The sequence below is a fragment of the Vespa crabro genome, chromosome 8, assembly GCF_910589235.1.
Source record: "Vespa crabro chromosome 8, iyVesCrab1.2, whole genome shotgun sequence".
In the NCBI taxonomy this organism is placed as follows: Eukaryota; Metazoa; Arthropoda; class Insecta; order Hymenoptera; family Vespidae; genus Vespa; species Vespa crabro.
Window position 1 is genome coordinate 3,531,499 of NC_060962.1, and position 24,231 is coordinate 3,555,729.

The 24,231-nt window shown below is 27.5% G+C and overlaps 4 protein-coding genes across 14 annotated transcripts; 3 read left to right on the top strand and 1 right to left on the bottom strand.

Annotated features, from left to right (window-relative positions):
• Window positions 1-871: 871 nt before the first annotated feature.
• LOC124426359 (ATP-dependent 6-phosphofructokinase) lies at window positions 872-11,337 on the top strand. 6 transcript variants are annotated; one of them, XM_046967967.1, is made up of 17 exons: window positions 873-1,068; window positions 2,650-2,773; window positions 2,850-3,001; window positions 3,075-3,264; window positions 3,340-3,550; window positions 3,782-3,890; window positions 5,358-5,546; window positions 5,642-5,832; window positions 5,914-5,986; window positions 6,435-6,461; window positions 6,810-6,911; window positions 6,986-7,192; window positions 7,326-7,478; window positions 7,558-7,882; window positions 7,978-8,200; window positions 8,288-8,466; window positions 8,715-11,337. In XM_046967967.1, exons 2-16 carry the CDS (start codon window positions 2,677-2,679, stop codon window positions 8,430-8,432), a joined length of 2,394 nt encoding a protein of 797 aa, XP_046823923.1. In that variant the 5' UTR covers window positions 873-1,068; window positions 2,650-2,676; the 3' UTR covers window positions 8,433-8,466; window positions 8,715-11,337. The 6 variants fall into 6 exon arrangements, with proteins under 6 accessions (XP_046823927.1, XP_046823923.1, XP_046823921.1 ...); XM_046967965.1 differs by having other exon boundaries at window positions 8,288-11,337; XM_046967966.1 differs by lacking the exon at window positions 3,782-3,890 and adding an exon at window positions 4,714-4,822 and having other exon boundaries at window positions 8,288-11,337.
• A 215-nt stretch (window positions 11,338-11,552) lies between these two features.
• Window positions 11,553-16,735, top strand: LOC124426368. The gene is made up of 7 exons (XM_046967997.1): window positions 11,553-11,912; window positions 12,139-12,190; window positions 12,599-12,645; window positions 12,725-12,758; window positions 13,194-13,300; window positions 13,388-13,500; window positions 13,580-16,735. Exons 1-7 carry the CDS (start codon window positions 11,857-11,859, stop codon window positions 13,831-13,833), a joined length of 663 nt encoding a protein of 220 aa, XP_046823953.1. The 5' UTR covers window positions 11,553-11,856; the 3' UTR covers window positions 13,834-16,735.
• A 424-nt stretch (window positions 16,736-17,159) lies between these two features.
• LOC124426366 (ubiquitin-conjugating enzyme E2 J1-like) lies at window positions 17,160-20,136 on the top strand. Its single transcript, XM_046967995.1, has 6 exons — window positions 17,160-17,457; window positions 17,548-17,604; window positions 17,721-17,926; window positions 18,010-18,200; window positions 18,304-18,421; window positions 18,502-20,136. The coding sequence occupies exons 2-6, from the start codon at window positions 17,559-17,561 to the stop codon at window positions 18,742-18,744; spliced, it is 804 nt and encodes a 267-aa protein (XP_046823951.1). The 5' UTR covers window positions 17,160-17,457; window positions 17,548-17,558; the 3' UTR covers window positions 18,745-20,136.
• Window positions 20,137-20,215: 79 nt separating this feature from the next.
• LOC124426362 (5-hydroxytryptamine receptor 2A) lies at window positions 20,216-24,214 on the bottom strand. 6 transcript variants are annotated; one of them, XM_046967980.1, is made up of 6 exons: window positions 23,352-24,214; window positions 22,117-22,446; window positions 21,592-21,877; window positions 21,285-21,521; window positions 20,799-21,057; window positions 20,216-20,711 (listed from the first exon to the last, which is right to left on the bottom strand). In XM_046967980.1, the coding sequence occupies exons 2-6, from the start codon at window positions 22,432-22,434 to the stop codon at window positions 20,402-20,404; spliced, it is 1,410 nt and encodes a 469-aa protein (XP_046823936.1). In that variant the 5' UTR covers window positions 22,435-22,446; window positions 23,352-24,214; the 3' UTR covers window positions 20,216-20,401. The 6 variants fall into 6 exon arrangements, with proteins under 6 accessions (XP_046823936.1, XP_046823934.1, XP_046823935.1 ...); XM_046967978.1 differs by having other exon boundaries at window positions 23,328-24,214; XM_046967979.1 differs by having other exon boundaries at window positions 23,023-24,214.
• Between the last annotated feature and the right edge of the window lie 17 nt (window positions 24,215-24,231).

Consider the following 24,231-nt stretch of genomic DNA (forward strand, 5'->3'; position numbering starts at 1 on the left):
AAAGTATCACAAAAGTTCGTAAGTATTTATGTATGTATGTATTGCGATTGGTAATAAAAAAAAAAAAAAAGAAAAAACTTTTTAAAAGGACTTTTTTGTTACGAATTCATTTTTAATGTCGAAGAGAGGAAGGACGAGTTTTTGTTCGTACAATGTCCCTTAACAATTTCTTTTCGATGTATTTCATGTCTCTACTCCCCCTTCTCTCTCTCTCTCTCTCTCTCTCTCTCTCTCTCTCTCTCTTTCATCTCAAGAATTTTATTATTTCGCAATTGATATTATAGGAAAGAGTTTATGGAAATATTTACATGTTTATAGATGAAAATTCGGATTCTGAGGGAGGGAGAAAGAAAAAAAATTATTAAAAAAAAGTCAATACGATCATGATGAGTGTTAAAATAATACTTGTCTATCGTTGATAAATTTAGAATCACTACCAACTGTACTTTTGAATAGAGTTAGTATATATATATATATATATATATATATATATATATATATAGACATACACATATCGATCGATAATTGTAAGCTTTGACAAGACGTCATTCAAATTGCGTGTCTGTTTTGTCTGTTAATACAATATAAAAAAAAAAAAAAAAAAAAAAATACGATATTCTCTATAAAACGTATCAAGAGAAAGAGATTACTTGATAGGATAAGAAAACTTAAAAAAATGATCATTTTTCACGATACCAATGATGGTAGGAGATGAAAGTTCGAAATTTTTACGTAAGGTATTCGAAGAATTCAGCGCGAGTTTTAAAACGTCCTGCGATTGGCTAACGTGTCCGTCGGCGAACGTTGATTGGTAATCGAATCGGATGTGGTGGGGAACAAGTGTTTAAGCAGGGTCTGTGGTGGAGTATAGGAACTTAAAGGTCACCTTCAGTCGCCCAAACGTTGTGCGAGTGTTGTCTTTGACGGTTCGAGAGGTAGCAGCTAGAGTGCTGCATTTTGTCAGACAGAGAGCGAGAGAGAAAGAAAAAGAAAAAGACAGAGAGAGAGAGCGAAGAGCACGTTTTATCGTTGCTTCCTTCGCTCGTTGAGCGTAAATTTCTTCTTTAAGTAAGTAATAACGCCATTATGAAATATCTTTATGTTCGTATTAAAAAAACTTCGAATTTTGTATCCAAATTTGACATTTGGCATGTCAGAAATGCCAAATTTTTCATTATTTGTATCGTTTTAACTATTCTGAGCTCGATATAAAATCATTAAAACGTTCTAATTATTTCGAACGCGTTGAAAAAAAAATTCTTTACGTCAATAGTCACTTGCTTCTTGACGTTAAGGTCGATCCACAAAATTCCATATTCGTATCTACTTACATTTTTACGTACGTCGGTATACGTTCGAAGTATTATTCCAGGAACTTTAGGTTTGTCCTACGTTCGTGTTTAATACGCTTGAGAACATCATATCTCGTCTTTTCTTTCTCAATATTGTACGATTCAATTGTAACAAAATATTGTTGCAATTATCGTCTATGCACGGATATTGATATTGAACGGGAAGGGTTCACTCATACCAATATTGTATAATGCATAAATATTATTTATGTCAACGTAGAAACAATATGGGAAATGTTGTGAATTGACCTTTATTCGATAGACAACTGTTACTATATACTATGTTATTAATGTGTCGGGTTTTCATGTTTTGATTTGACGTTCCCACCTTTGAAATGTTGCCAAAATGTTTCTTTTAATAATGACACTACGTTTCGAAGATCAAAACGATCCTTTGAGAATATTATTTGAATGTCTCTTTCGTATTTCTATTATCTTTATATTTCTTAAAGAATTTTTGGAATTTGTTGAATTTAGAAGTTAAAATAATTAAAATTCGATCGCAAACATGAAGACGATTATTTAAATGAAGATAATCGTCCCTGTATGAAAAAAAGTTTATCGTTGCCAAACTTTAATATATCTTACATATCATATATATATATATCTATATATGCTATATACATTATTGAGGCACATTACAAGTTTATGTTATATTGTAATAAAAGAAACTCGCTCGAAAAAAGAGATATAGTATGCTATGAAAATTTTTGTGTCAAGGTAAAAGATCGTCTCTATTACTTCAAAATTCATCGTTCGGATTTTAAACGATTATAAGAACAGTAATTAAACAATAATTAATAATGTTATTAGATTATTTTATCATTTTTTAATTTATATTGTTTATCATTAATTTTAGTCTCAAATATGGATAGTTACAATAAAAAGAAAAATATACATTCCAAAAACGAATATGTCTATCCACTGATAAATGTTAAGAAGAAAAATCATATTGATCATTGTTCTACTGCTAATTCAATGCAATCTCTTGCATATAATAAACCAGTTATATTAGATAAAGATTACGATACTAAAAAAGAATCTGATATTGAATATAGATATACCGATGATAAATCAAGTTCTTGTGACTTATCAAGAGAAAGTTCTGAAGTACTTTGTGTTTGTGATTCGCAATTTGGAACTGTTTTAAGTAAATAGCATTTAGAGTAATAGCATTAAGTAAATAACATTAGTAAAAATAATTTGTAAAAGTAAATTCTATAAATATTTTGTATAATTAATCCCTTACAAAATACCTTTTAGAGATTCCTTTTTTTTACTTTATTCTGTTTTTCAGAAAAATTGTCAATTTTGCGGCACAATCATGGCGGAAGATTTATTACAACAAACCAAATTTATAAAACCAGGTAGTCATAAAGGTAAAGGTCTAGCTGTCTTTACCAGTGGTGGTGATTCGCAAGGTAAATATATAAATTGTAATCAATATATTTAATTTTAGTATACTAAATCACATTATATTTACATATTATTTTTCAGGTATGAATGCTGCAGTAAGGGCAGTTGTAAGAATGGGTATATATTTGGGTTGCAAAGTTTTCTTTATCAAAGAAGGTTATCAAGGTATGGTTGATGGTGGAAGTAATATAGTAGAAGCAACTTGGTCATCCGTATCATGTATTATTCATAGGGTTAGTACTTAACATTTGATAAGAGTTTTAAATTTGTTACAATTTAGTGAATTGTAGTTTTGTCAATTTTTAGGGTGGTACAATGATAGGATCTGCTAGATGTAAAGAATTCAGAGAACGTGCTGGTCGTTTAAAAGCAGCTAAAAATTTAGTAACAAATGGAATATCCAATTTAGTTGTTATTGGAGGTGATGGTTCTCTAACTGGTGCAAATCTTTTCAAAGAAGAATGGGCTGACCTTTTGAAAGAACTTGCAGCAACTGGTGTGTAAACAAGATTAGATCTTATTATAATAATTATATTCTTCAGCATTGTATATAATAATAATTACATACTAGGTGAAATAACGCCTGAACAAAGTGAAAAGTACAAATGCTTACATATTGTTGGTATGGTGGGTTCCATTGATAATGATTTCTGTGGAACTGATATGACTATTGGAACAGATTCTGCATTACATCGTATTATAGAAAGTATTGATGCTATTGTTAGCACAGCTTATTCTCATCAACGTACATTTATAATGGAGGTTATGGGCAGACATTGTGGGTATGTATAATATAAAATTTAATGTATATTGAAAATAATAATTCATTTCATATTTAGTCATTAGGTGGGATGAAAATTTTTTATGTTATCATAGTTGATCTAAAGAGCTGATACAAGTTTCCTACTTTTTTGAACATTTCTTTGCGTTTTAATATTGACCTATCTATTGGTATTGGTTACTGCATTTTGTTATATGGTACAGTCTAAAAGTTAAAATTAACATTTGGCTAGGTATCTGGCCATTGTGGGTGCTCTAGCTGCAGAGGCAGACTATGTTTTCTTCCCAGAATGTCCACCTCCCATCGACTGGCCTGAAAAATTATGTAAAAAATTGGAACAGGCATGTTTTATGAATTTTCAAAAATTTTAATTTTGTTGCTTTTAACTAATGGGATTTTAACAAAAAATTTTTTATCTAATATCATGCTTTAATAGCTGAGTGGTTGTCAATGTTAAAAATATGTACCACATTTAAAATTCTCCTCCGATATAAATAAACACGGGCGAGTGGACAAAAATCTTCCTTTCATATTTGACAAATGAATTATAAATGTATAGATTTATTATTTTGATTAGAAAAAAATATTTCATATAATCAGAAATTAGAAGCTTCCAGGTATTTAACAATAGCTTCGAGTTTGGCTTTTGAAGCTTGCTATTCATTTCTTCCTGAATGTCCATCAAAAGGTGATTGGGTCAACGAACTTTGTGAAATTTTATAGAAGGCTCTGATCAAATTGTCAGCTGTGAATACTTTTAGTAACATGCTTTTAACTGCATTATTATTTGAATCCTAGTAACAGTTCGTGGAATAATTAGATCTCTTTAATTGTAGGAAGATATATTCAAATTTCTTATAAAATATAATGTAGCCCATTACTTTTAAAGGACATTCATTCATATATTTCAAATGCTAGATTTCATATTAAAACCAAAAGTAATATTCAATATATTAAGTTACATCTCTTTATGATTGTTTGATTTTTTAAATATATAGTATCTATCAATGAAAATTCTTTGATATGCCAAATGTGTTTTTGATTAATTCCATTTATTCTACTTAAAATTTGTCCTTATATTATGACTTTAATAAGACAATGAAAATGTATTTAAGAAGTGTAGTACATATTATTTTAGCTAGTTTTCATGACATACCATTACAGTTACCTGGCTCTAGTGGCAGCTATCTGTTCTGAAGCAGATTATGTTTTCATCCCAGAATGGCCACCAGAGCGGGATTGGCCGAACAAGCTCTGCAAAAAATTATTGCAGGTTTGCTAACCTTTTTTTTTTTTTCATTTTTTAAAGAGCAATTAATGTGCTTTTGCTTTTTACACATCACATCTTTACATAAATTAAAAATTAGCTTTTTTTACAGTTTAATTCATAATCACATAAATGATGAAAAGCTTTGTATGAATAGAATACATATAAATTATTCTTAATTTCTTACTCAAATGGGGTAAGTTATTTGTAGTTTGTTTTCCTTTTTTGCTTCTGTGTTCATTATTTTTTTTAAATCTAACATTACATAAAGCAAACATAATATACGATGTTTTGAAATCTTATAAAATTCAATAGAATTATAATCCAATATTAATTGCATAAATATTTTCATAATTCTTATAAAATGGAATACAATTAGAAGTATTTTATAATAATTAAAAAGTCGTATATTCTATGCTCTTCATAACTCTTTTGGATTGATTAATACCTTGCTTACAAAATTACTTTATTAGCGTTATATAAATTTTTTATATCAAATTAAGAGTAATCATATTTTTTTAAATAGTAAATATATTTTCAGGAACGTCTTACTGGGCAACGATTGAATATTATTATTGTAGCTGAAGGCGCTGTAGATAGGAATGGTGATCCTATTACTGCTGCAAAAGTACATAAAGTTGTTGTTGATAAATTACAACAAGATACCAGGATCACTGTGTTGGGTCATGTCCAAAGAGGTGGTAATCCATCTGCTTTTGATAGAGTGTTGGTATGTTCTCTCATCATGGATTAAATTTTTAAGTTTTTTTTTTATGCAAATGTATGCACATATTTTTTTATTTGGAAATTGGTAATATTTTATAGGGATGCCGAATGGGTGCTGAAGCTGTAATGGCATTAATGGAAGCAACGCCTGAAACAGAAGCTTGCGTTGTTACATTGGATGGAAATCAAGCTGTTAGGTTGCCACTAATGGAATGTGTACGTCGTACCAAGGCTGTAGCTAAAGCTATGGCGGATAAAAATTGGGATCTTGCAGTTCAACTTCGGGGAAAGTAAGGAAATAATATCATTTAAATAATTTAATAATACATGTGTATTTGATTCTATGTTCACATGATTTTTATATTTTACAGAGGTTTCGCTCGTAACTTGGAAACGTACAAAATGTTGACTCGATTGAAAGCACCTGCAGATTATGATGCAAAGGTAATATTCTGACACTTCCTATTATGTTTATTCTTACTTAATATGTATATTCTTACAAATGAAATTGAAAGTCTTAATTAATAACTTCTGTACTAATAAAATTATATGGGTATTAATCGTTGCATGTAATTGCAATTCTAATATTTGAAGATTTTTGATTCTATGATATAATAAAAAATATATAAAAATGGTATTTATATACAAATATGAAATAGCGGTCGAACTGTGAAATAACGGTCAAACTATTGTTAATAACAGATTCAAAAAAGAAAAAAAATAGGAAGAAAAAATAAAAAGGAAAAAAAATTATTATGCATAAAATAATAATCATTTATAAACGTTATTTTATCTGACACTTATTTCGTGTAATTCTGTATATATATACATAAATGTCTACATATATTTAATAAATAAATAAATATATATACTTTATGTAATATTGCTTCAGGAAATGAATGGTCCTACATTAACAAAGGTAAATTTATATAAAATAGTCACAAGCTTACTCCCTTTCTTACCAATGTGTTTAACACTTCTTAAAAATTTCTAATTACTTCTTTTTCTTTCTAAAAGCAATTCACTTTATGTGGACAAGTGAATTAAATAGTAAATTCATATCTTGATGTATTATAAAATAGATAACAAATAATTCTTATAAGATGTATCTACTGTATATCAATTATTCTTTCAGATTGTGTATACTAAGACATTTAAAAAAATTTGTGTTTTAATATGCATGTAGCATGAGAGATTTTATTAATATTTAAAATATATATATATATATACATATGCTATATATATACATATTTCTATTTTATTGTAGGATCATCATACGGTAGCTGTAATGCATATTGGTTCACCTTCTTGTGGTATGAATGCTGCAGTGCGTTCTTTTGTACGAAACTGCATCTATAGAGGTGATAAGGTATGTTAAAGAAAAATAAATTGATATATCTCTTATATTTTTATCAATCTTATCAATAAAATTATGCAATTTAGGTCTATGGAGTCTGTGATGGTATATTGGGTCTTATATCTGGAAAGTTTAAATTAATGGATTGGCCCTCTGTAACAGGATGGGTAGCACAAGGTGGTGCTTACTTAGGAACAAAACGTACTCCTCCAAGAGATGATCAATTACCTCAAATAGCTCAAAAATTAAAAGAATTTGGAATCCAGGCTTTGCTTATTATAGGTGGATTCGAGGTTAATAAACAATCAAGTTTTTGTGCATATCTATTTTATAACGTTTAAAAAATATTTCTTTATCAACTATTTTGTTCCTTTTTTTTAATATTCTTTTTTTTTTTTTTTTTTTTTTTTTTTTTTGATTATATAGGGTTATCAAACAGGACTTACATTCTATAATGCAAGAGACAAATTTGAAGAATTTAGAATTCCTATTGCTATGATACCTGCTACTATTAGTAATAATGTTCCTGGGACAGAATTTTCTTTAGGTTGCGATACTGCCTTAAACGAAATTACTGAGGTACTTTCTAGTATTATTTCGTGTCGTTAATATTATTTATATAATATCTTAAATTTCATTTATATGATTATTTTTTCAGATTTGTGATCGCATTCGTCAATCAGCACAAGGTACTAAACGTCGCGTATTTATCATAGAGACAATGGGTGGTTATTGCGGTTATTTAGCGACTGTAGCAGGATTAGCCGGTGGTGCTGATGCAGCTTATATCTTCGAGGAAAAATTCAATATTAGGGATTTAAATCAAGATGTAATAGCTATGGCTGCAAAAATGTCAGAAGGTGTGCAGAGAGGACTTATTCTTAGAAATGAAAATGCTAATTTAAATTATAATACTGACTTCATGCAGAGACTATTTAGTGAAGAAGGAAAAGGATTGTTCAGTTGTAGGATGAATATAATCGGTAATTATATGTAACATAAATTAATATCATATATAAGAAAAAATACTAAAGCTGTAACAAATTTGAGAAATTAATTTTATTTTTAACTTTGAAAGGACATATGCAACAAGGTGGATCACCGACTCCTTTTGATCGTAACTTGGGTACTAAAATGGGTTCTAAAGCTGTTGAATGGTTTAGCGAGCAATTTAAAAAATATACTAATGCGGAAGGACGTCCAGTTACAACGGATCCAACTAGTGCAGTAATGTTAGGTATCGTTAGAAGACAATATAGGTTCACACCTTTCACAGAACTCATGGAAGTTACTGATTTCGAGTAAGTGTTTGATCTTGTTTCTTTTATATATTGCGTTTTATTAAACATATATAATTGTATATATTATATTAAAAAATTTATTCGCAGGCATCGCATTCCGACGTATCAATGGTGGATGAAGCTACGACCATTGCTGAAAGTTTTAGCGAAGCACGAATCGACATACGAAGAAGAAGGTCTATATATAACTGTAGAAGAAATGGATCTTGGCAATGATGCGCCTCTTGTGTAATTCATATACATCAATACCTCGTACCTAACTGAAGGTAATGTGTCTATGATGTACACATTGATTGTGTGCAAAATAAGTTTTAATAAATATGTGCAGTATTGTGTTATATTAGAATATTCGCGTTTGATTGCTTAAAATGAAAAATAAAAAGGAATAGAATTTTAGATAATACTTTTTAATAAATAAGAAATTTACAAAATTCAATCCTAAACGTATTATCATTACACAAACGTTATACAAAAGAAAAAAAAACTTATAATACTAATGCACTTCTCTGTGTAGTTATATATTGGTAAGCCGAAAACGTAACAAAGAAGAAAGAAAAAACCTGAAAATGTGAATACTTAAAATAAACTGCATATTGTAAAAAGACACGAGTGGTAAATAGGTAACTTTATTTTGTTTTTTGCGTTATCATCTTTACACCTTAAGCATATATTAACTCAGGTAACAAATAGGTACAAAGGCAATACCTAGAAACAGAAAATTTAAATTACTTTATCAAATTAATAATGATATTAATTAATGATATCTCTCTCTGTTACTCGTGATTACTTAATAATACAAGAGTGACAAGGTAATATCATTGCGATATATTGGGTATATGTAAAATTAGCTGTGTGTGTATATTTACAAGTAATAATGCACATTATTACATATCTAAAATGCTTATCTAAATTATATCACTTTTTCTTTAATATTATTTGCGAGAAGCATTATTTATATATCTATATACGTATGGTGGAAACAGAAAATTAAAATTGTGTGGCACTAAAGAAAATTTAAGTTATCGTAAAATTTTTAACATAAATTAAGAAAAATGTGTATGTATTTTGAAAATAGCGTTTAAAAATATCGCAGTTTCAAGAGTTTGATATGCGGCTCCGATTCTCATAGTGTAATATTTTTATATATCTAATGTTGGACCACTTTTTGGTCAGATAAAGGATATATTATAAGAGATATATCTAAGAAATATAATATGTATACTAATTATTACACTGGCATTAATATTTTTATTTTCTTATTAATATTTGTCCCAAATAAACGTATCTATATATATATACATATATTGATAAAGCAATCATTCTGGTATATTTACAATCAATAGTAATGCAATGTTTATGAACATATAAGATATTTTTATTTATATGAATGAATGAATTAATGACCTTGATATTTTAATTTATTTGAGTATTATAAAATATTACAATTTGTTTATGAGTCTTCGATATATTTCATATTTTAATAAATTACCAATGGTAAAGCTCAAAAATCGTATATTTAGTATTTCATCGATATAACATGTACAACATGAGTCGAGAAGTATATCAGATTTAGTCTTACTCAACACAAGATAAAATGCTAAACTGTGTTTGTGGTTTATTAAGAATGTAGAAATAAGAAAAATGTTTTGTGCCAATTTATGTTGATAAATAAAGTTTTACTTTCAGTTTAGCATTATTAAAAGCTATCAAAAGCTATTTGGAGAATATACTTGTCTACCTCAAAACATAATTTGCAATTAAGAATGACTATTGGGAATGAATTGACCCTGAGTCACACTGATTGCATATATCATTAAAACATTTTGCTAAAATTTAAGATTTTGCGATCATGAAAGTATTTAGATTCTTTTTTCCTATTATACTTATACATATACTTGCAAATGAATTTGGCAAGTGTGTTGTGAACTCATATTTAATTTTAAAACATAATGTAGTCTTCTTCGTGTCTTGTCAAATTATGAAATCGTGTATTAACATTACAATACTACTAAAAGTAATGTTGTTTCTGATTTCACTCGTGTTTCTAAATTCGTCTAAAAATATTAAATATTGTTAAATCTATGTAATAATATAATGTGTGTAATTGTGAAATGTTAACGAAATGGGAAATGTTCAGGACAGTATATTGCAAGAACTCATTAAATGTTATTAATATAAAAAAATTTACTAAGATTCCAAAGATATTTCAAGATAGAATTTATATTTTCAAAGTTATTTTTCTGATACACATTACAAATAATGCATGTTAAATCATATTTCAAGTGCAACAGCATGAGTGTTATTGAGCACTATAATATTTACAAAAATAGTGTACAAATAAAAAAAAAATATATATATATATAAATATATATATATATATATATATATATATATATATATATATATATATAAAATGTTACATCAAGTTACTAATTTAAAATCGTTAATAAGTAGTTAAATTATTTAGAAAAATATAAAAGACAATAGTTCTTGTTGAAAGATACTGAAATAATGTAATATATAGAGATATAACTAATTGTCCAAACACTAATAGAATCACACTTTATGTTATAAATGTATTTCTTTTTATCATTAAATGAATATGATGCTTTTCTTAGACATTAAGTTGTCGCTCTCAAAATATTAATGAATATAACAATATTGTTTTGCTTGTAATATAGAAAATGCTTTAGAATTTGCTATCTACATTATACCATTTCGACTTGAATGTAAATTATAACTATTTTACAATACATATATACATCATGCAATATACATACAAATGTACAAATATCTTTACATAATATCAAAATGTTAATTACCACCACTAGATCAATAAGTATCCGTTGTTACGTTTAATATTCTGGAGATATATTTTTGAATCATTGTTGATTAATGTGTGTATATCTTCAATGCGCTAAGAAATAGTATCACCATAATTTAATTTATTTTCAAACGAAACTTTTAATATACACGTTCCTCTTAAAGATGCAAATTGAGTATTTTTTATTCAGCATAATTGAACTTTCTAAAACTTAATGATAACGATGATAGACCTAATGTAAAGAAATGCAAGCGTATGTATTAAATTATTCAAAGTATTGTACCTTTGTCATTAATAAATTGTATCTTGTAAATCTGTCTTATTTCTTTGTACCTTTTCGTTGTACATTTCTTTGTAACATCCACTTATATACATTTATAGTACATTTCAGTTTTTATTAATACATTTTATATTCCCAAATTATGTTATACAAAAATTAGCATAAATACAATGGAAAAAATATATGTATATGCAATAAGAAATATATATATATAATTAGTAAAATATATATATAATATGTATATACTATAAGTAAATAACTTTAATTCATAACTTGTGACTTAGAACATGCGCATGTTAAAATGAGAATGAACGATCGCGCATGACAGCAGCTGTTCATTCGTATTTGCTTTTATTCATACGGTACTAAACATGGTCGAGGATGATCTATCTTATTTGACGTCCGCAATTCACAACAATAAAGGGGCGCTGTCTCTTTTTTCTAACTGTCAATTTACGGGCGTGTTACGTGGTAATTAAAGACTGGCATTTAAATATTCATTATAGATCGGTTAGATGACGCCAACGGCAAGACGCCGTGATTTGACAGGTCATGGGGGCCTGTTTCGGCCGATGTTTTGCCAAAGTCACCGACTCATTATCGTACAGGTTAGATACTATTGTAATAACCGTTATATCTTCTTTAAAATGATGCTAAACACGGTGGTATATTTGCATCTTTATTGATAATAAAACTTAACTATATCTATCATTTCTCTTTTTATTATTTTCATTATTTTTACATTTCGTGTAATACATTTTGTGTAATAATAAAATCATAATTTTTTCAATGTTTTTTGGTAAATTTATGTATTATGTATTGTTTAAATTTAAGGTTGTATCACAGGCATACCAGCATGTCCTGCCAAGGAGACGAACAAGCTGAGGTAGATATTAGTTGTATTGTTTTTTATTTCAATCTAGTGTACACTATTTTTTATTGCATTTTGTTTGTGAACGTTAATGGCGCCTATGAAATATGTATGTTCTCTTCTTGAATAGCAAGTAGCATGACTAATTTAACAATATTAATGATTAAAGAATATTGACTGTATAAATATGTTTACTATGAGATTAGACCGTATGTATATATTTAACTAATTAATCTTATATTGCATGTGATTTAACCGAAAGTGTGATATAGACATGATAATAAATTACATGAAATTTTTTTCTTTACACCAGAAAAAAGAAATTGTTAGAAATTGTTAATATGATCTAAAAATAGAAAATCGTATATACATCGTATATATATATATATATATATATATATAATATTTTTATTAATTTTGTAGTTTATAGATGGAGAAGAAGATAAAGAACAACCTAAAGGATCAAAAACGTAAGAATCAGAATTCTTTTAATCTACAAGTAAGAGTTCTGTATTAATTATAAATTTGATCCTTATGCTTACTGGACAGTCTATTATCGTTTCTCTCCTTAAAGCAATTTAAGGTAATTTAATATTTTGAATTAATATTGATGATATAGATTCTTTAGAGGAAATATTAAGTTTATATTAAATTTACATTTAATAACAAGAATTTGATAAGATCATCAATATTTAAGGTATTATATTTAGTATAAAAAGTATACACACTAGTCAAATATAATTTATTGCATGCATATAATTTTTAGTTTCTGATAAAGCTACATTTGCCTTTGATCCTAAAATATAAGCATCTTTCGATTGAAATCAAATAAATTCTTTAATTGTACATTATTTAACTCTTAGTAAAAGAGAGTGAAGCGTATATTGTATGAATTTTGAAAGGATATGTTAATAGCTTATGCAACATGTATAAAGCTTTGCAAAAAAAAATATAGCATTCTTAATAGAATATAAATTATTATTAATGCTTTACATATTCTAGTTTATATATTTTATAGAAAAAACATGGAGTTCCTGTGACTTTAGAGTTATTAGACGAAGGAGGATGGCAAAGAGGTTCTAACAAATATGCCAGATTAAATTCTAGAAATGATCCTTCTACGAGGTATATGTAGTCCACTTTAAATAATGTAAAGCTTATTATGTAAAACAGTAAATATACAATTTTTTTTAATAATATCAAATCTATTAGTTCTGGTTTAGATACACCACTACAAATACTTGATGTACGAAATTTAATGAAACAGCAAACTTGTGTTTCCTCTACACCTGGCTCCTCATTAGATCTTGAATGGGAACACGAAGGTAATTCGTTATATTGATGATGCATAAAGTATTAAATAGCATAAAACTTTAAAATGATTGTTTAAATATATTCTTTTAGGGTTGCCACTGCCAGTTATGGATAATGATAAAATTAGTACTGATGGATCACAAACTTCAATTAATAATAGTCAGCCTTCTAGTTTGACAGCATCTCCCTGGTCTAGAGTATCAACACCAAACAGTTTAGAATGGGATCCTGTAGAAGCAGATATGGTATGTGTTGATATGGAGACTGAACAGCTTTTGACTGAGATAGAGCGATTAACAGATAGGGCTTTAAAAGAAACAGGCGAATGGACTAATGATAGCTGATAGAAGATCCATTTGTATTTAAGAGGATTGTTTGTATTTTTCTATTATATAAAATATACAACACGAGGGGGGAGGTGGGAAGAGAGAGAGAAAAGTGTAAAATAATAGATGGCAAAAAATGTTCTACTATTTTCATTTTTCTTCACTGAAATAATAGAATTTAAATTGTTGCAAATTATTTAGATTGTAAAATCTATAAAAATTGATAAAAAGAAATTTGGCAAAAGAAATTCAAAAGTACCATGACCAGTGATACTAAACATAAAAAAGAAAAAAAAAACAGGAATATAATAAATATTATTATTCTACAAAATTAAATTATACATATAAGCAAGCTTATAAGGATAAATGATAAATGTGATAAATGAAAAATGAATTTATTTGAATGCCAATTGTATTTATACAAAATATTTGTATGGCCTAATTTTATCATTTAGTGTAAGATCTCAGTTTTGTAGTCTATGCACGTTCATATATTTGATAAGTTTATACGAAAATGGAATTATTGAAATAATTTTTAACAGACAATAACTTACTTCCTACGGATTAATCCATATTTTTGCCCATTAAATTAATTTCGAGTAATATTTTTTACTTAATATTATATCTTATATATGTATGTGTATTGACAAATATCCAAAGTTATTTTATTTTATTAGATGTACACACACACATTTAGTGTATATTTTGAATTATATAAAACTTTTTTTTAAGAACATGGAGAGAGAACAAAGAAACTCACAAAATATTACTTTAAGCAAAGCATATCATGTATGTTGCAAAACAATATTTGAAATTGTAAGTTCTACTATTCCAATAATTATCTACAGATGAAATTATGATGAAAAAAGGAATAATGCTAAAACAAAATTCCTTGTATTTGCTTTACATTAAAGCTTAGATTATTTGAAAAAATATATAATGGATATATATATATGTATATATATGTATATATATATGTATATATATATATGTATATATATGTATATATGTATATATATGTATATATGTATATATATATGTATATACATAAACTTTAATGTAAAGTAAACGTGACAAACTGTGGTATTATATAAACTAAAGCTTTTAAAGGAAGGTGCTAAAATTCTAACACGTATTTTATGTAAAAAGTACATATGGACATATGGATTATTTTGTGGTATTGAAATAAGAGATAATTTATTTAGTTCTTGAGGAGCTTATCCGACTAATCAAATGTTTTACCTAAAATAGACTGCTTTCAATAATACACATTGATATTGCATAATTTTTCAGTAATTGCATTTTATGCACATATACATATACTCAGAATGTATCACCACACAGGTGTTGATATGTTAATGTTTACATAAAAGAGAGAGGAATATATAGAAATATTCCCAAAATTGATAGATCATTGCCTCCCACATAATTATTTTATATTATGTATGTTGAACACAGAGATTCTAAATATTTATAGAAAATAAAAAGAAATTGATGTAGAATGCCTTAATATTATCGTAATAGAAATCTTCACTTCTTAAGTGTTAATGAAATTAGCTGATGGAATATCTATGTTTAACTTATATTTTTCAAAATTGCATGCAGATTATTGAATTAATTATTGATTTAATATTGTTGCAATAAAAAACTATGATATACAGTTACAGTAATGACAATAGTCAAATAAAACGTCATTAGCGCACTTACAGATCAAATAAATTTCAATATTTTAAACATTAATATGTACTATATGCGCTTAAATAGTTTTTTATATTGCATTAAGCTATATTGTTACACAATAATAATAGTTTTATTTGTTTAAAAACAAAACCAAATATTATGAAATGTAATATTTATTATTACTACAAATGATAATCTCTAAAGGAAATTTCACAAAATATTTGTCTTTTATATGATTTAAAAAGAAATAATATTTGTTATATTTATAAAATTAAAAGAAATAGTATGAAGTTATAATATAGAATTTTTACAAATTTAAATATAAAGTTGCTACATATGATTGAGATTATAAAATGTTGCATAAAATGATACATATTATTTTCGATACAAAGTCAGTAAATTTTTAAAATATCAGGGTACTATACATCAATATAAATATTTCTAAGTTATTCTTAGAAAATATTCTTAGAATTTTTACAGTTTTGTATTTTATTTTATTACTTTTAATCGTGACAATTTTTTTTCCGAATTTAGCAGAAAATTATTTGAACCATTATAGGGACCAACAATTATTTGAGTATTAATTAAAATAATTCTTTAATTTAGAAAGTTTATTATATATTAGATAATAATAATATATTTTACTAATTAATCAAATACATATTAATTCATTTGTAACTTCTAATCTCAGCAAACTTAAGTACACATATAGAAATTTGTGCATATATATATATATTATTTTTTAATATTTGTTTCTCTTATTATTTGAAATTTCAGTATTATTTTTTTATTATGATATTAAAAATGAAAATTGACCATATGCTGCACAAATATCAGCAAGTATTACAATTATTTGATCTGCTGTATAACCCTGGGCAACATCACTGGCATTAAACGTAAAAACTTCAAGTAATTGTATGCAATTATATTTTATGTTAAGGAAATTGATCATATTAAATAGTACAACCTTTTGAGATCAATGTTATATAAAACTTGATCTTGAAATCCACGAAACTAAGTAATGTGATATATTTTTTTCTTCGTGTGTAAAGCTTTAGGAGTAAGCATCTTGGCAATGTATAGTACATACAAAAATAAAATATATCCTTCTACAAGCAGCACAGAATGTGTGCGCACAAATTAAATTTATCGTATATTGAGAATACTAATAATGATAAATGTTACGATCGATCTATTTATATGCTTTAATAATATAACAATAAAATATTAAAAGAGAAAATTTTATGTTGTAAGTCTACATTTCCTTTATATTTTGATTTGATCAATGTAAAATATAATAAACTTTCGTGAAACTTAAATTACATTAGATTGAATGAAAATACAAAGGAATACATAGTCAATTTTATTAGATACATATGAGTACCTTAAAGTATTTTTATCAATTTTTATAGAATATCAGAGATCAAGAGAGGTTATTTTTGATAAATATCGTTATTATAAATGATTAATCTATTTAATATTATATACGTTACGTTCCTTCGTTTTCTTTTTTATGTAATCGTACAAATAATAACACAATGAAACAATTTTTTTTATATCACCATTTTACATCACTATTATAAACACATCGTTATCAGAAAAATTTTATTCATTTCGAATTATATAGAACGAAGTTAGTAACGAGTTAGATAAGTTAAAAACGAGTTCGATCTGGTGGTATTTCCCCCACTTATCTTCTTATCTTAACTACTATATATTTAGATTCCACTGACTTTGCGTTGATATTGGTTGATATCTTTTGAACAATTTAGCAGACTTCAGTTTATTATTTTTCCACGGAAAGAACGTATTTTTGGCAAAGAGCCACGTCGATTCGGGTAAAAGAAAGATTTGTCGTTTTGTGCTAAACGAATCTCATGGCACATTATAAACCGCCACGTACGCAAAGGAAGATGTGAGCAATGTAGACGATCGTGTATTACGTCAGTTTATAAATCACAAGTATTCAAATACATTTTGATATCAGATTTCTCATTTCATAGAGATCATTTGAAAGTACTGACTTTCCTTTAATACTTTTTAACCTTCAAGCGTGACACAATATGCTGAAAATGTCATTCGAGGGGAAATATAATGTAAAAAGTCCAGGCAAGTTTTTGTTATTTTTAATGGCTTTTCTTTCCTAATCTTTGTAATATATTGAACAGGTTGTTTTGTGTTTAATGCCAGTATTAAAAATGAAATAATATTGATTCATATTATAGCTGTCAAAAGATTGATGCGAGAAGCTCAAGAACTTCATGAAGCAACGGAAGAGTATTGCGCATATCCCTTAGATGATAATCTTTTTGAATGGCATTTTACCATACAAGGACCTCCTTCTACTGATTTTGAAGGAGGCGTTTACCATGGAAGAATTTTATTACCACCTGAATATCCTATGAAACCTCCAAATATTATTTTGTTAACAGTAAGTTAATTTTTTATTTAATGCCAAAAAAATGATATTTATTTCCTCAGGCTGATATGAAAAAAGGGAATTATTTGTTTTAGCCAAATGGTCGCTTTAAGATTAATAAAAAGATTTGTCTAAGCATTTCCGATTATCATCCTGAAACTTGGCAGCCATCATGGAGTATTAGAACAGCCTTGCTAGCATTAATTGCTTTTATGCCTACACCTGGCAATGGAACCATTGGATCTTTAGATTACAGTATTGAGGAAAGACAAAAGCTAGTTAAAAAGTATATTTAATTATTATAATTATTTTTAATGATTAACGATTCATGATCTTTAATACCTTCTGTGTATTTGTATCATTTTTTTTTTATAATTTTAATATTTCAGATCATTGGATTGGCAATGTGAGAATTGTGGGAAAGTGGTGAATTTGTTATCCAAAAATACAGCAAAGAAACCTATTACAGAAGAGGAACAAAATATGTTAGATACAATAGCTCTAAAAGTACATGCTATTATTTTGTTACTGTATATGTTGCATTATTTTTGTGTATTCATGGTTTAAATTTATATAATTTTAAATAGGTTGACGATACACCCACACCTGAAACAAGTTTTGCAGAGAACACGGACAATGTTAGTGGAAGTGAATTGAGACGTCGTACGGAAACAACTTTCAGTGAAACGCAAGAAGCTCAATCATCTGTGCATTTAAATCCTCAAATAGAAACAATGTCCTCTTCGAATGACCTATTTTGGAGTATTTTAATAGCAATTTTAGCATCAGCGATTGTTCTACTTGCTTTGCGACGATTCTTTCTTGTGTAAATTACTTTGCTATATATAAAACACGTATTACAATTGTAAGTATGTTAACAAAACAAAGGTAAATTTTATACACATTTGATGAATAGCATTTTTAAATATATAATGAAAAATTTATACACATTTACACATTAGTATATACACTTTAAAAATCAATACACACGTACACATACAAACACAGATCTATATTTGTTCTTATTAATTAATATTTAAATTGTTGCTTATTATCCAAATTACACATTTGCTTGAATCTTTATAATAATTTGTATTCATGTTATTATTACTATTATTATTATCATTATCATTATTATTATCATTATCATCATCATCATCATTATTATTATTATTATTATTATCATCATTAGCATTACCATTATCAAAAATTGGCTGTTCTATTTCTAGTCTTTCAAATTTTAGCTTTCATATTCAAAAAATGAATACGAGATGAAAATATACTTTCCATGTATTAAATGCATTCTCTGTTGAAATGTTATTTTCTGACGAATAGTTCGTCATTTATACTTAACATTTTATTAAGATATTGATGTGCATAGTTCATTAGAATTAGAGAATGTAGATATGAACAGCATTTAATTTGTTTGTACTTTCAAAAGGATATTGTGGAATCCTGTAACATTGGCTAATGATTGCATTGAATTGAACTTTGAAACATTGTATTCACCTATTGGTGTATAACACATTATATTAATAAACAATCTGTATATGTGTGCACGCATACATATGCATACTTATACTCAGAGTGAAATATATAACTGAAATCATTCGATATTTTTTATTGGGTTACTTACAGTTATATGTATCACCTTACATTTATAATACTGTAACTATGTACTGTTAATTTACAAACGAAATGCTTCATGAAGTTGTTGATAAAAAAAAACAAAAAAAAAAAAATAAAAAAGAATAAAAAAAAATAAAAAGTAAAAGAATTGTACCAAAGTACATAAAATATAAAGTTAATGATAACGAAGATACAGAAGGTGAATTATAAAATATATGATGTATTTCCTATTATCCTATGTATATATGAAAAGATAGAAAAATCAAAGGGAAGATGTTATTGCATAATTAACTATTTGCGCACGAACATATTTGTTAAATATTTAACGAGTATTTTAGTTGAGAATATTAAATCTTCCTTCACGTGTAATATTTAAATATCACTATGTTAGAAAAAGATCAATAGTTCAAGTACATGACACTTAGGATATATGATAGAAAATGCACCACAGATATAATGCACACATTATGCTAACTGTAATCAATGTAACTTTTACTTTGACACATTGTTTTGATTTTTGAGCAAATTAGAGCAAATTATTAAACAAAGAAGCGACACCCTTAGCCTCTCAAAAAATAAATAAATTACAAATACATTTTTTTCATTGATATTTAATCTGCTATCCATTTTAAGGCTTACTAGATGTAATTTTAAAGATCTTTTTTTTTAATATTGTCTATTTCTTTTATTTTTTTCTTTTTATCGTAACAGACTCATACCTTATAATAATTCATTGTCTTTTAGCATTTTAATACGTGCTTTTGGTTTATATCGTATAGAACAAAAATTATAAGTGGAAAGCAAAAAGCAGATGTAAGAAAAAATAAAATATATAATACTAGAGTTCATTGAGAATTACTATCTGAACCATTTGCATTTCAATAAACGTACGAACGTAGCTCGAAAAGTTTTGTTGAAAATCGTGTAAATGATAGGATTTATTGTGGAAGATGCATAACCCAACCATAAAAACGTGTCTGTTATGTGCCGTGGCACAAAACAATTTGGACAAATGGCAAATATAATGTTTAATGCAAAGAATGGTGCCCAGCAAATTAAAAATGTAAAGAATACCAATCCAAGAACTTTGCTGGCTTTCTGTTTGGAAGCTATTGCATTTGCAGCTAGGATCTTTCCATTTGTTTTTCCACTTAACAATTTAAGAGATCTAAACAAACGACAAAGTATAATATTATTCTACATTCGAATTTACAAATTTAACGTTATTATTAAATTATACGTATATGTTTTATACCTTGTATTTTCGCGTTCGTTCGAGGAAGTTTTCGTTGAAACAAATTTTCCAATTAATTTCCCAAGCGATAGATCGTCGTTTGAAGTTTCCGCGATAAATCGCGCCCTCTTTCGAAGTAATTGTACAGTCAATACGTAAGACAGTACCATAACGATTGTCGGTATATAAAATGCAATTAAGGATCCGAAGATGAAAAAAATTCTGTTATTAATGGCGCAAGTTGTTGTTTCCGGCATTATGTTTTTCGGATCGATCAAGCCTACGAGATATGAATTTATTTTATCGAACGTCGATAAAAATGAGTATCTATTTTATCGATATTTCAGAATATATTGTATATGAAATCTTTCTTTTTTTAAGTTCGTTTCTCTTTTATAAAATACTTCGCGAATTTTTTTTTTTTTTTTTTTTTTATTAAAATTTCCCAATCAAATGTAATAACTTATAAAAAAGTTATTCCTTTTACTACGTTTCTCGAGAGTTTACCTAATACGGTGATAAAACTGGACATCAACATAGCTAGTAACCATACGGTTGTTATTTTAAGGACAACGAGACGTTTCGTATAGGTCCTTCGCGTTCTTAATGGGTTGCGAATGCCTACATATCTGCCCACGGAAATGAAACACATGTGCATAATGCTCGCAGAACATGCGAGAACGTCACAGGTCACGTAAATGTTACACCAGACGATGCCGAGTGGCCAATAACCTAAAATCTGTCCTGTGATGTACTTTAAAGGGATATTAAAAGGGAAATAAAATGAAAAATAAAAAGAAAAAAATAAACTCACCTAAAAATCCAGGAATAGCACCCATTGGCATTACGAAAAGACTGACGAGAAGATCGGCAATTGCGAGAGATAATAGAAAATAGTTGGTTAAATTGTGAAGCCTTTTGTCCAGTACAACGGCTAAACAAACCAAAGTATTTCCTAAGCCACCAGCTATTACTATGATAACAGAGACGAAAAGGAATCTCCAATCAGTTCGACGAATGGCCACTGTTGATTTTCGCGAACAATACAATTCTATATCGTCATTATCGACAATATTTCTTTGATCGGAGCAGTCCAGGATCTAATAAAAAATGTTATCCTATATTTACGATTAATTATGTTAACGTAATTAATAGAACTTTTTATTTACTAATTTTTTTGATTTACTTTTTTCACAATAGAATTGTGCATATTTTTATAGCCTTTTTATATTAATTTAGTCAGAAAGTATACATAAATTCCTTTTTTTTTTTTTTATTACTATGCGATACATACTTTCTTTTTTATTTGTCGTCGAACAATATTTGATTTCTTGTTTACCTCAGGTTTGATGCTACTCGAAACGCAGCCATCGAAGTTCGTTATCCTCGATAAAAAGATACCTTCGATGCTGGTTTCCAATTTATTTAAAATCAATGACACGTTCACTTGACAATTGGTGTAATTGCATGATCTGCATAGTAAGTTCGTCATCGGTATTATTGCGTTTTCCATGACGGCACAAATTCGATCTAAATCGATCGATTCGGCGGCGATGCACTCTTTCATGGCACAGTCGTAAAGGCTCTCATTACAGGAAGTTCGATGCAACGTCAGAACATTCGTCCAGGATGTTAAATTGACTTCGTTCGAACGCATGATCTCTGACAGCTAAATATATTAGATCAAGTATTAGATCAAATATTAGTATAGCGTAATTATTGATTAACAAACAAAATATAATATAATTATAATTATTAATTAACAAACGAAAAGGAATTGATTTTTGTGCAAAAAAAGATTATCGAAACGAATCTTTTAATTTAACAAATTTTAATCCCAGTAAATAATTAAGAGGAAATTAATCAGCATTTAAAAAATTACATTTTAATAATATATATTTGTCAACTTTTCTTTTTCTTTTTTTATTTTCTATAAGAAATTGTTATCTTTTCAAACAAATCTAACGATTAAAATTGATAATAAAATAAACATACTAATAAACTATCTTTTTCAATATCACTATCTTTTATTAATCGGTGCGAATTTTGTTGATAATAGATCATGCATATGTTGCACATATTATAGGAAACGCATGCACATCAATTGATCATTCCAAAGATAGATCAAAGATATCTATCATCGTCGAGATGCAAGACTGTTTATTTTCGCGAAATAAAACATAACACATAACTGAACTTACAAGTATCCTCTCGTCCATGTAAAAGCGATAATATTTTTACTTACATAATTCTCTCTCTCTCTCTCTCTCTCTCTCTCTCTCTCTTTTTCTCTCTCTTTAAAGTATTTATAAAATAAATAATTTTCTTAGAATACTGTATCGTCATTCAAGTAGAAAATAAAAATCAGATTATAAATGATTATTTTAAATGACATCTAATTTTTTTTTTTACATTAATTCGTGTAATACAGTAAGAATTGTTAATTGTTAACTTTTTTTGTTTTTAAAAATATACTAACGTATTGTAAGTGATAGAAAAAAGGGAGGAGGGCATATATACATTTTTTAAATATTGTATATTGTTTCTTACGCGTCCGACGAATGATGAACGTACGATTTTTGTTTAATTCCAAAATAGCATATCGTTTCTCGTTGTCTCTTGTTCGATGGAAGTTTGAATTTATTATTTGTGAATCATACAATGATGATGATGATCGATCGATCGATCGATCGAGCAAAAGCGCGAAAAGTAAAGGAAAAAAAAGGCGATAAAAGAAGAAGAAGAAGAAGAGGAAGATGAAGAAGAAGAAGAAGATAAGCAAACTTTCACTCGCGAAAATGAAGCAAATGTAAAACGTTCCGAGAAACAGTATAATTCCGAGGCGAGAGGGCGACGATCGACGTACTAAACTACATGCAGCTTGTCAAAGGTTATTTTCGAGGGGGGAAACGAAGATAGATCCAGGAAGAGGAATATGGAAGAAGAAGGGGAGAGGAACTCATAGAGCGAAAGAGGGAGATAGAAAGGGAGAGATAGAGAGGGAGAGAGAGAGGAAGAGAGAGAGAGAGAGAGAGAGAGAGAGAGAGAGAGAGAAATAAATAGATGAAATAGTTTCGAGATCGTACGTGAGACTCGTTAAAATAAATATTATTATACGATAAATGAGATTAATTTAATAAATATAATTATTAATGAAATAATTTTGTTTTGTTTTTTTTTCACATTCTCATACATTTCCATTTATTAACTATATATTTGTCCATCTATTTCTATTTATTTCACATAGTTGCAATCCTCTCCAAGAAGGAAGTAGGTATCGTTTCTATATATACAGAGTGACTCATGTAAAACATCACAATTTATGTATTATTATCGAAATTTTATTTTAGTTTATATATTAAGGATTAATCGTAATTATGTATAATTATGTAACGTCATAATTAAAAATAAAAAAGGAAAAAAAAAGAAAAACTTTATATTCGTCTCTTTTTCT

Bases quoted from the DNA above. Each gene is read 5' to 3' on its own strand.
- LOC124426368 (XM_046967997.1), top strand. From the start codon at position 11,857: ATGGGGGCCTGTTTCGGCCGATGTTTTGCCAAAGTCACCGACTCATTA. The intron at 11,913-12,138 runs GTTAGATACTAT...TTTAAATTTAAG, and splicing joins ACCGACTCATTATCGTACAG to GTTGTATCACAGGCATACCA. The intron at 12,191-12,598 runs GTAGATATTAGT...TTAATTTTGTAG, and splicing joins AAGGAGACGAACAAGCTGAG to TTTATAGATGGAGAAGAAGA.
- LOC124426362 (XM_046967976.1), bottom strand. The intron at 21,522-21,591 runs GTGAGTTTATTT...AGTACATCACAG, and splicing joins TGCTATTCCTGGATTTTTAG to GACAGATTTTAGGTTATTGG. The intron at 21,058-21,284 runs GTAAACTCTCGA...CATATCTCGTAG, and splicing joins CAGTTTTATCACCGTATTAG to GCTTGATCGATCCGAAAAAC.
- LOC124426366 (XM_046967995.1), top strand. From the start codon at position 17,559: ATGCTGAAAATGTCATTCGAGGGGAAATATAATGTAAAAAGTCCAG. The intron at 18,201-18,303 runs GTATATTTAATT...TTAATATTTCAG, and splicing joins AGACAAAAGCTAGTTAAAAA to ATCATTGGATTGGCAATGTG. The intron at 18,422-18,501 runs GTACATGCTATT...AATTTTAAATAG, and splicing joins TAGATACAATAGCTCTAAAA to GTTGACGATACACCCACACC.
- LOC124426359 (XM_046967965.1), top strand. From the start codon at position 2,677: ATGGCGGAAGATTTATTACAACAAACCAAATTTATAAAACCAGGTAGT. The intron at 2,774-2,849 runs GTAAATATATAA...ATTATTTTTCAG, and splicing joins CAGTGGTGGTGATTCGCAAG to GTATGAATGCTGCAGTAAGG. The intron at 3,891-5,357 runs GCATGTTTTATG...ATATATTTTCAG, and splicing joins TATGTAAAAAATTGGAACAG to GAACGTCTTACTGGGCAACG.